The sequence below is a fragment of the Saimiri boliviensis genome, chromosome 1 (assembly GCF_048565385.1).
Source record: "Saimiri boliviensis isolate mSaiBol1 chromosome 1, mSaiBol1.pri, whole genome shotgun sequence".
NCBI lineage: Eukaryota > Metazoa > Chordata > Mammalia > Primates > Cebidae > Saimiri > Saimiri boliviensis.
The window spans coordinates 124,669,195-124,681,394 of NC_133449.1; the positions used below are offsets into that span (position 1 = coordinate 124,669,195).

At 39.1% G+C, this 12,200-nt stretch overlaps 1 protein-coding gene across 7 annotated transcripts in view; it reads right to left on the reverse strand.

Annotated features, from left to right (window-relative positions):
- PHKB (phosphorylase kinase regulatory subunit beta) overlaps positions 1-12,200 on the reverse strand; it is a 240,968-nt gene that overhangs the window by 54,526 nt on the left and 174,242 nt on the right. For all 7 annotated transcript variants that reach the window (XM_010347818.3, XM_003937248.4, XM_010347819.3 and 4 more), the window contains 2 exons: positions 2,171-2,226; positions 1,549-1,642 (listed from right to left, as the gene is read on the reverse strand). In XM_010347818.3, coding sequence (XP_010346120.1) covers positions 1,549-1,642; positions 2,171-2,226 — 150 coding nt within the window. The remainder of the gene's footprint in view (positions 1-1,548; positions 1,643-2,170; positions 2,227-12,200) is intronic.

Genomic DNA, 12,200 nt, shown 5'->3' on the forward strand with positions numbered 1-12,200 from the left:
ATATAGCATGTGTTTGCTGCTGAATGAAAGAATACCACATTCAAGTCATTTGCTCACCATGTTAGCCTTTTAAATCTTGACTGCATGTTGAATGCTAGGATACAAACTCACCTACTATTAAAATAAGTTGCTAATTATTAATTACACTAAAAAAGCAGATTTGGGTTATAAGAGTATGTTTATCAAAGAATAAGCTTTGTTGGCATTCTCTAGAGCTTTCAGTGGGAGAATATAGAAGTGTATTAGCAGCAACAGCCTGCCGCTGAATACGAACAGCACAGCGCGAGAGCCTTAGATTTTAGCATCCTTTTCTCTCCTTCCACGTTGTCTTCTCGCCTTGCCTTGTACCATCATTTCAATCTGGGCATGAGTTTAAACTGTTACCTACTCTAGGGATCCTTGTATTTTCAGCTTATCTCTTGGTGGGGTGGTGGTGGTTAAATTTATTAAAGAAGGTGGAAGGACTCTCCAAGAGCTGGTGCCCTTGGTGACCTGACACCCAGGTTCTAGTTTGTGTTGCCTAATATCAAGAACCAGCCCTGATACCCAGCAATGAAGTCCTGCATTTTCCCATGTAACATGTACCTCTCTTCTCTAAGCCTTTATTCTTCTGTTACAGCATCAAGACTTTGACTACAACCATTTATATTAACCTAATACACTTAATCATGTCCACTTGAGATATACTGTTAGAAAGACTTCTACCAGACACTGAACAGTTTGTTCTTACATTGTTTTTTTACAAATAGTAAATAAAAATGGCAGTTTATAAATAAGTAGTGGGTGGGAGTCAACAATGTCCTGTCTCTAATGAGCAAGAATATTCACAAGCTTAGGCAATAATGGATCCATCTGCAGAGCACTGCATGCAAAAGGCCTCAAATGTTACCTTTTAATTCCAACCCAAACAGGTATGGAACTACATCAATGAAATACAGATGTTACTTTTACTTCATAATTGCTTTGAGATCCAGCAAAACAAAGGGGTAGCAATTACTTCAGACACCATATGTGGCAAGTAAGGCAAGAGAAAAAAAGGAAAGTTGTGAATATCAAAAATATTTAGGTATGAGAAGGTGGGTTTTTTTTTTTTTTTTTGACAAACCTTCTCATACCTAAACATTTTGTGATAATCAAAGAGGAAAAAAAATCAAAGAAAAAAGAGGAAAAAGTCAAATCAATATGTAAGAATATATTTTGATAAAAGAGGAAAAAAGCAAATCAAAATTTAAGAATAATTTTATACCTATTAAAATTAAGACTAACTTGTAATTTAACTGCTCAGCCTAAGTTAGCAATAGAGTTTAGAAAGAAGTAGAAATCAATAATACCTATAAACATAATGTACACAGACACACACACAGAGTGCAAATTTGTTTTAGTAACAGTGTCCATTTAAAGTGGGCTTCTCAATTTCATTAGAAGCTTTCGGATTACTGGTTCTATCTCAGAGTCAGATTTTAACTGTGTGACTTGTCTGTAAACTAAGTCCAACCATAAAGCCCTAGTACCTCTACAAGGCAAGAAAAGAAAGGCAGAATCACTCACTTTCACAAGCTCCTGCTGAGGCCATATCTGAATGGGTTCTACTTGTTGAGGAGTTTGAGTTTGAATACCATATGTGTTCAGAAAAACTTGAAGTCTAAAGAACATAGGGAAAAAAAGAGAGACGTTTTTAGACAATGCATTGACAGTTTAGGAAGCAGTGAAGGAGGAAGATAAAAGGGAACATGTTAACTTGGAGGACATTACTAATTTATTAGTATTAGCAATTTGCCATCTGCACTAGACTTCAGAGGCTCTTATGGATTCTCCATGAAGCATCAGATGGAAACATTAGGGGCTGGCAAGGAGAGTAAGCACTAATTTCAGTAATCCCCATGTGTTTGCATGAATTTCTCAAAACTATAACCCAGGCAACATGGCACGGGTCAAAGTCTTTAATATTTACTTTAACTAAAACAAAATTATTTTTAAACATGAAAAGAATGATATGGTGGCCATTTAAAGTGGCATTAATGATATCCTTGAAACCCTGTAAAGGAGTTTCTGAAGTTAATCTCTTCTACCATGCTCGATATTGTAAGCATAAAGCAATCATTTCCTCTCCCCTCCCCACAAAAAAAAAAAAAAAAAAAAAAAAAACCTACCATCCATTTGGATTTCTTACCTTTGGCTTTCTGCTATAAGTGCCACGTGAACTACCAAATCATTTTCCAGTGGGCCCTGTAACGCAGAATAAGGGAGGGGGAAACATTTTAAAAGATCTGGTCATCATCAGCTACAATGAGAATCAAGGACAATATTAACCATCTCTAAGCAGTTCATTAAAATGATGGACATCAGCTGGCTCTCAACGGCCACCTTTCATTCCTTGCTCGCTACTGCCTACTAATCAATTTGATTGTGTAGACAGAGTAATGGAACACCAAGGAATGGAAAGCCATAAACCTCATCACTATCACAGGGACTAGCCTGTCAGGGCTATTTTGAATGATGCACAAGAGTAGTTTGGGGACTGAGAGTCATTTTCCATCATTTAATTCTAAAGGAAAGAGGAGGAACTAAAAATAAAAACCCAATTTATGTATTCTCTGTAAAAAAAAAGAGATCGTGAGTTAAAATTGTTCATTTGACATCTTAACCATATATAAGGTTATTCCCTTTCTTGTTAGCCAATTTTCCTTTGGCACCTTATACATCAAAAGAGCTTTATTCTAATTTGTGATTCCTATAATAGAGCATGAACTACCCAGTTAACTATATAATTAACATTATGTTCATTAAATACAAGCTGTTGGACTTAATAGTTCTAATCAAAGATAGTGTTAGATATTTGCTAATCATTTTTTGTGTGATAAAGATTCACTATAACATGTATTATACATTGTTAAATTGAACCCAATTTTGAACCTGCATATAATTAACAGAGAACATTAGGAGCACCGACGAATTACAGTATTCCAGAGCTCTGAAAATACTGACGAGACATAACTCTTTTATAGTAATGAATTCAACATTCCAAATAATATGCTGTAAAACATTTGATTTATCATTAATCAGTTCCTCTCTATGGTATTCAATATGCCACTGAAATTTATGTATGATGGAAGGCAAGAAACACCAGCATACATATATCAGCAGTAAATACCATACAATCAAAGGGATGGTTCCCAGAATCATCGTGAAAGTGCCATTTCAGGCAGACTTTCATGTGATTTAAATGAATGTGTAAGAGAAAATGTGATTTAACAATCCAACAAAAACCAATACCCATTTAAAATGTGATAAATTCTGTTTTTAACTTGATAAAGACCTTACAATTAAATGTTTCTCAAAAGGATGAGAAAAAACTTAACTTTTCAAAGCCTTATCAAGATTTCTAACAACAAATGAAAAAATTAAGACTTATTTCTCTTGGATGAAATCTCTAGTATTTACTTCTTCAAAAGGATGAGTGATCTTAAAATATGCCATTATGTATAATCTTCAGGACAGTTATGGGATTCTTAAATAAAAAGCAAATGAAAACACATGAGAATACAGATGATATTTTAATAACAATAAATAAGGCAGTTTATAGATTGTAATTGGCAAACTGGAATCTTCTTTTTAAATCACAGGCCTGTTTAGGATACTGTTTCCACTTGTATGACAGAGTACTCAGATCTAAAACGGCCACTACACATGTTGAATCATACTGAGCATCATAGGGACTATTCGATGGCTGAAGAGCTCTTTCATTGTAAAAACTAAGGCCAGGCGTGGTGGCTTAAGCCTGTAATCCCAGTACTTTGGGAAGCCAAGGCAGGCGGATCATGAGGTCAAGAGATCAAGACCATCCTGGCCAACATGGTGAAACCCTGTCTCTACTAAAAACACAAAAATTAGCTGGGTGTGGTGGTGTGCACCTGTAGTCCCAGCTACTCGGGAGGCTGAGGCAGGAGAATTGCTTGAACCCAGGAGGCAGAGGTTGCAGTGAGTCATGATTGTGCCGCTGCACTCCAGTCTGGCGCCTAGTGTATCTTGAATGCTGTTTTCTTTGCATTGCTATAGCAACATTCAGGATTTAAAAGTGGTAACAACTGTGAACACTTTATATAACCATACTCCACATACCAGGAACTGTATAAGTGCTTTATCAAACTATTATCCCATTTTACAGGTTAAAAAATGAGGCATAGAAAATTTAAGCAATTTATCCAAGGACACAGACCTAGCAGAACTAGAATTCAGACCCAGGCAGTATGACTGCAGATTTTGTGCTCATAATCACTCATTTACCCTGCCTCTCAAAGAGCAGAAAGAGGACAGACTTTAGATTGAAAGACCTACACACAAGTCCTATCTTGTCACTTCCTCCAGCAATGATCCTGTTCATCTGATAGATGCCTTAGCTTACTATGGCAAAAGCGGACGTGACGCAGAAAGCTGAGGAAGCTTATTGCAGTGGTTATCAAGTGCACTGTGTACAGTTATCTGGTATGTTCTCTCCTCTAGGTTGTAGAATGAATGCCTTCCGGTCACACAGGTCTCAACCACCATCCCTTCTGCATAGGCCCTCTCTCTCCACCATGGCCGAAGTCACTCTCCTCCAGCATCTCCAGACCCAGTCTACCACTTTACCTTATTTTGCCCTTCTCATAGTACCTGTCCGATACAGAAAATATATCACTTATTGTTACTCATTCCCTTTAGAAAGTAACTCCCTATGGGCAGGGAACTTGATCTAGCTGGTCTACTGCTACCTACCCATGTGTGGAACATAGTAGGCATCCTTACTATTTATTTGATGAATGACTGCCCAGGCAAGTTTCTCAATTCTTTGCTTATGTGTAAAAGGGAAAAAATATTTACAGTGCCTATCACAAAAGAAGAGGCTCAAACAAAAGAAGGAATGTAAAATATTCGCAAACTTTGATCTTACACAATGATATTTATGCTAGTATTTGCTGTGTGACTCACTATGTCATTTAACCTCAATAAGCCTCAGTTTCCTCACCTACAAATTGAGAATAATAAAAATATCTACTCCTAGCCAGGCGTGGTGGCTCACACCTGTCATCCCAGCACTTTGGGAGGCCAAGGTGGGTAGATCACAAGGTCAAGAGATAGAGACCAGGCTGGGCGCGGTGGCTCACGCCTATAACCCCAGCACTTTGGGAGGCCGAGGCGGGTGGATCACGAGGTCAAGAGATCGAGACCATCCTGGTCTACAAGATGAAACCCCGTCTCTACTAAAAATACAAGAATTAGCTAGGCATGGTGGTATGCACTTGTAGTCCCAGCTACTCAAGAGGCTGAGGCAGGAGAATTGCTTGAACCCAGGAGGCGGAGGTTGCGGTGAGCCGAGATCGCGCCATTGCACTCCAGCCTGGGCAACAAGAGCGAAACTCCATCTCAGAAAAAAAAAAAAAGAGGCTGAGGCAGGAGAATTGCTTGAACCGGGAGGCGGAGGCTGCAGTCAGCCGAGATCACGCCATTGCACTCCAGCCTTGGTAACAAGAGTGAAACTACATCTCAAAAAAAAAAAAAAAAAAAAGACCATCCTGGCCAACATGGTGAAGCCTCATCTCTACTAAAAAAAAAAAAAATACAAAAATAGCTGGGCGTGGTAGTGTGTACCTTTAGTCACAGCTACTCAGGAGGCTGAGACAGGAGAATTGCTTGAACCCAGGAGGCAGATGTTGCATTGAGCCGAGATCGCGCCACTGTACTCCAGCCTGGGGCCTGGTGACAGGGCAAGACTCTGTCTCAAAAAAAACTACATCCTAGCATTATGAGACTAATACATAATATATATAAGCATTTAACACTGGAATATATATAGTAAGTGTCCAAAAAAAAAACCATTAGCTATCTATCAATGCCAATAACACAACCACAACCCTGGTTCACTGCAATAACCTTCCTTAGCTTTCTGCCTCATACCTGCCTTTGCCTGTTGTCTGCCCTTTATGGTCAGGTTAACTTTCTTGAATCAATGATTTGCACAAAGGAGGTGGTCAAAAAATATTTGTTGAATGAATGAAGAAAGAGGAAGGGAGAAGAGTAAGCAAACAGATATAGTTATTGCAATATTTAGCATATTACTTCTTACCCCCAAAACGAATGTTTCCCAAATAAAGCCCAAACTTCCTGAGGACTTTTACAACTCAGGGGCTACCTGCTGTTCCCTGTTGATCTCCCATCTGTTTTAGAGCACTCCACTAAAAAACAGTTCACTCATGTCCATCTCATGATTCTGTTAACTGTCCCTCTATGTTTGGACCACTCTCTCTGTTTCTTTATCTATCCAGATCCTGACTCACTCTTTTAACCTATCCTTCTCCCAAACTCCCCCAAACATCAGAGTCCAAATATTTTTTGTCCCCGCTAGCAATAGCTGGTACTGCCTGTAGGAGACACTGGGCACAGGTCCTGGACCACCTCATGCCATGTCTTTGGAAAGGTTATTTAGCTTTAGAACACCTATGAGTGGTCTGTGAAACTACAGGGGCCCCTCATGCTTACTTTTCTCACTTAGGATGTAGGCAATACCTTGTACTAAAAGAAAAGCAATTGTTATTCATTTGATGATCTGGAGGAAGAACTTTTTTTTTTTTAGTATTGCTGGTTACATTTATTAGCAATCCACAAATCTTCCTTTGAGCATATAGAACAAACGTTTGCAAATATAAACAAGGATATTTTTAGCAAAAGAAAATAATCAAGGCCAGGCACAGTGGCTCACGCCTGTAACCCCAGCACTTTGGGAGGCCGAGGTGGGTGGATCATGAGGTCAGGAGTTCAAGAACAGCCTGATCAACATGGTGAAACCCCATCTCTACTAAAAATATAAAAATTAGCTGGGCGTGGTGGTGCATGCCTGTAATCCCAGCTACTAGGAGGCTGAGGCAGGAGAATTGCTTGAACCCAGGGGACAGAGGCTGCAGTGAGCTGAGATCATGCCATAGTACTCCAGCAGCCTGCACAACAGAACAAGGCTCTGTGTCAAAAAAACAAACAAACAAACAAAAAGAAAATTATCCGTAAAATGTGCACATTTACATACACTATAAAAGAGTGTACACGTCAGAGTAACAATACAACTAAGGACCAAAAACCTGTAGTTAGAAATATTCTCATTCAAAATTTTCATTTCTATAAAGTCAGACTGTATTTTTCTAACATTTTTTAACTGGGACAAAAAAAACCCACATAACCTAAATTTAACATCTTAACCATTTTTAAGTGTACAGTGGAAGAGGAACTCTTACAGCATAGCTCTCTATAAGCTGGTCACTAACTGTATTAACACTGCAACTCATCGTGCTCAAAATTTAAAAGTACAGTAATTAAGACACTGCATGTCTATATGTCTAGATTCCAGTTTTTAAATCACTCAGATCAGGTCAAAGTAGTAAAGCTAGGAGATCTGCAGCTGGGGGCTACAGTGTAATACAACTTTCAAAGGGTACACAGAGAAAACTTAATGTGGATGTGCCCTAATAGTGTTTCTTCTCCTTGTTCTTTTTTTCTAAACTTTTTCAATAGATAATTCATTCATATGGTTCAAACACCTAAAAATTATGAGAAAGTTTCTGGTGACATGTTGTTCCCACGTGGGGCCCTCATCACCACAGTTCCCCTCCATCTAACAACCAATCACTGCTATGATTGTTTATGCCTTGCTCTAGAGTTTCCTCATGCCTACAACAGCAAATGTGAGTATATATTCTTATTTTCAAAAGTTACTCTCAGCACCTTTTTCTAGTTGATGATTGTATATTATGGAACTCTTTTCATGTATTAATACATAGAACACATCCTTATTTTCATTCTAACTGTTTGGTATTCCATTTTGTAGCTATATCATACGTATTAATGTCATCTTTTCATCTTTTTATCAATTAAGGCTAGTCAACCTTTTGCACTGAAATCTCTGGAAATGGTTATGGTTACATAGTGGCACCATTAAACATCAGGTTTTAATTTTGCTTGTAAGAGTAGAATAAGCGCTCAAACTTAATCATTCAGAGGAATTGCCACCACTGGATTATGTGGGTCACTAGAGAACTAGGTTCAGTAGGTTTGGGTTTGGGGAGGGGGCAGTGAGAAGTGTCTGAGTCTATTCTCGGAGGGTGGCGCAAAAAGATGCACAGATGTCCATTTACAATGTATGACAGCTTGTTGATAAGAGTTATCTCATTATGTTATTGCTTACATTTGTTTTGTAGTCTGGTTTGAAATGTGAAGGAATTAATACATCTTGACAGCTTGCTATGTGCCATGTGTTTTTCAAGCACTTTGTTGTATATTCTCACAAGAACTCCCATTTTAAAGATGAAGAAACTGAGGTGGAGAGCGGCTAAATAATTTGTCAAAGGTCACACATCTAGTCATTGATAGAGTTTAACCTGACTGCAGGAATGTCCAGGTCTGAAGTCAATATGGTACATGTCACAGTATGTATTTCACAGATTATGTGCATGCTGCTTGCTGTATTAGGCAGGGATCTCTAGAGAAACAGGAGAGAGAGGGGAAGAGAAAGAGAAAGAGAAAGAGAAGGAGAAAAAAAAAGAAAGAGAAAGAGAAGGAGAAGGAGAAGAAAAAGGAGAAGAAAGAGATTTGTCATAAGGATTGGGTCACACAATTACAGAGGCAGGCAATTCTTAGGATGTGCAGGTGAGCTGGTAAGTTGAGACCCAGAAGAGCTGACGGGTTAGTTCCAGTCGGAGTTTGAAGGTCTAAACCCAGGAGAGCAGACCGTGTCATTCCAGTCTGAAAACTGGCAGGCGTGGGACCCAGGAGGAGCTGATGTTTCAGTTCAACTCCAAAGGCAGGAAAAGAGCCCATGTCCCAGCTGGAAGGCAGTCTTGCAGGCAGAATCCTCCCCTTCCTCAGTGGAGAGTCAGCCTTGTTCTTTTCAGACTTCAGCTGATTGGAAGAGGCCCATTCCCATTAAGGAGGGAAATAAGTTTTACTCAGTCTACTGCTTTAAATGTTAATTTCATCCAGGAACACTGTCACAGAAACACTCAGAATAGTGTTTGACCAAATAGCTGGGCAGCCTGTCATCCAGACAAGTTGACACATAAAACTAACAATCACATAGGTGCAGGAACATGTTTCATTTCATGGGGAGTGGAGTCGGCAAAATCCCACCAACAGTCTCTTCTTCAGCCACCTAAGATCAGGTTTTAAGAAAACTCAATTCCAAGTATTGTTTACAAAACAGCTATTTTCCTATCTGTTTTATTTATTTATTTATTTATTTTGAGACACAGTTTCCCCTCTGTCACCCAGGCTAGAGTGCAGTGGCAAAATCTCAGCTCACTGCAACCTCTTCCTCCCAGGTTTAAGCAATTCTCATGCTTTAGCCTCCTGAGTAGCTGGGATTACAGGCATGTGCCACCATGCCTGGCTAATTTTTGTATTTTTAGTAGAGATGAGGTTTCACCACGTTGGCCAGGTGGGTCTTGAACTCCTGACCTCAGGTGATCTGCCTGCCTCGGCCTCCCAAAGTGCTGAAATTACAGATCTTATCTACTTTCTGATAGAATATAATTCTTTAGTTCTTGACCAGTAAACATAAAAATGACTGCCTTTTCTATTAAATCATATGGCATGTAAAGATTTTCTTATTTTTGCAATTGTACTGAGCCCTGGTCTAGTAGTTTTATTTTTAATATGCCCTATATTGCATTAAATAATCTACTGTGTCTGGCTTACATAGGTCTTTTATTGAAAGAAAGGCAAGGGAGGAGGGAGAGAAGGAAAGAAAAAGGAGCCAACAAATAAATGGGTCACACTTCATCCAAGGCTGGTCTTGCCTCAAGGCCAGTGTATTTGAAACATTCTATGCCTCTGCTTTGGGGGCCTTACAGAACACTCATTTATGCTCATTAGCCTTCATCAGTAGGTCCTGCCAACATCCAGCATTTTTTCATTACACTCATTTTTCAGCAAAACCTCATTAGCTGAAGAAACCAGGCAGATGCTTTATACATCTCAATTCCAACTGGAAACACTACACCCCCAGTATTTTTCCCATAGGAGCCAAGTAACAGGCTACGGCAGTTTGAACACAGCCATGTCCTCAGTGAGACACATTGGCATCTTGTTCTGACATTTCCAACCAAGCCAAAGCAGCAACATGTAGAAAATTAATAGGAAAGCAGAGGAAAGTTAAGTAGAAATATCAGAGGACTAACAACATCAAGCATGGTTAAAAAGCTAAACTTGGCTCAAGAGTCGACTTGGCCTGGGAGAAAATGGTCATTTAGGCCCTGTGTATTTATATATTGGATTAGTGATTATATAAGCTTTCTATTTAAGAGGAAAACAAATGAATTTTTAAAAGTATTCCCAGACCTCAAACACATAGTTTTAAATACCCAGATGAATAAATCAGGCAATGCTTTTTGACAGCAGTTCTTTCAATTACTGTGATTATAGTGGAAGAGAATACTGAATACTTTGTTGCAATGAATTGATTTGTAAAAACTGTTTTCACCCCTTTCCAAGAACTTGCTACAACTAGTGTTTCTTTATTTTTATCTTAAGGAAATGACAGTGCTAACAGTCTTGCGTACTGCCTAGAACAATGCCAGAATGGCCACATGAACCCAGGTAGAGAAACCCTTACCTATGGTGTTCTGATAGCTTTAATCACGACAAAGGGGAAGAACAAATTATGAGAACCTCATAGAAACACAACAGGAAAGATCAACGTCAGGAAAGATGAGTAAGATGAGGGTGAAACAGAGCAGGAAGAGGTAGAAACAGGAGAAGAGATTTCAAGAATCTAGTCATTTAAATCTCAGGTTTTTAGGTCATTTAGGAACACCTCAAGTGGTGGGTTACAAGCAAAAAAAGGTCCCTAGTGGTAGACTATAAGAAACCAGGTTTTAGAATCATGGGGGGGAAAAGTGAGTCCAGTAAACCAATGAGTTTAAAATTTTTCTCCTTTGGATGCTTGTACCAACAATCAGTTCCCTGTGAGTTGAAAATGTCAGAGATGGAAGGCGGCCATTTCTATCATTTGGCTGTGGGAGGAGTCTATGAGGGAGACTAGTGGCAAGACACCATTTCAGCCAGAGCAGCACAACTTAGAACTATTCTGTATGCTGAAATTCTACTTAAGATTTTGTCTGAAAATTGGCTTTTCTTGATAAAATCAATAATCCACTTGATGGATGAAGAGACTGAGACCCAGAGAAGGGAAACAGCCCAGTCCCTTTGCATGTTAGTGGCAGACCCAGAAGCAGAAACTGTTTTTGGACTGACTTGGTCTAGAGTTCTCTTTGCTAAGTCAGACTGCTGCATCTTACGGGCTGTACCATAAACTTTTCAGTTCACCAGAGAATTGCCAACTGCACCATTCCACTTAGGAGTGGAAATGAATACAAAGGCCATGGGTGCAGTTATTACAGTGCGAAAGCCACCTAAGAAGAGTGACCCTGGAGGGGACGGGCATGAAAACCTGCTCTACTTTCTCTTTTGGCACTGGCTGGAAAGACAGTACAAGGGCCAACCTGTGGCATGATTTATCATCACTGGGTCAGATCCAACAACTACAGAGGCACGCAGCAGGCTCTAGAATCCAACGAGCTTTTAGCAGTGCAGAGCCATCTTCACTGAGTTGAGGCCAACCTGTTTCTAGTGCGGATTCACACAAGGGACCCAACTGCAGAGGAGACACTCTACTATCACTCTTTGCAAGTCAACTTAAGGGTGTTCTACATCAATTGACATAATAATTCAATGGTTTTGTACACTAGAAAGGTTTGAGAGTGTGCTAATTTTTTCAAGCATCCAGACATCATAGTGAGCACTAGGATGGCAGAAAGATGAATGAAACATCATCTCTATTCTTTATGAACTCACCATATAAGAGAGAAGACAACTACGTATGGAAGTCAATAGGATATTAAATACAACGCTGTTAATGGATACTTTTAGGGCAAGAGAGGGAGCATCCAACTTAGCCTCAGGGAATTGAGGAGGACTTTATAGAAAAGGTATCTGAGCTGTTCTTGAAGATAAAAACTTGCCATTAATGAAGTGATTCAGTTAATAGTCATCATTTACTATATGTCATTAAGACAATAAAGTCCTTCTCTCATTAAACTTACATTTCAGTGAGAGAGTTGATTAAATATATATAACTAAACATAAAAAAAAAAAGTAAAGGTAATATATTAGAGTGAATGAAG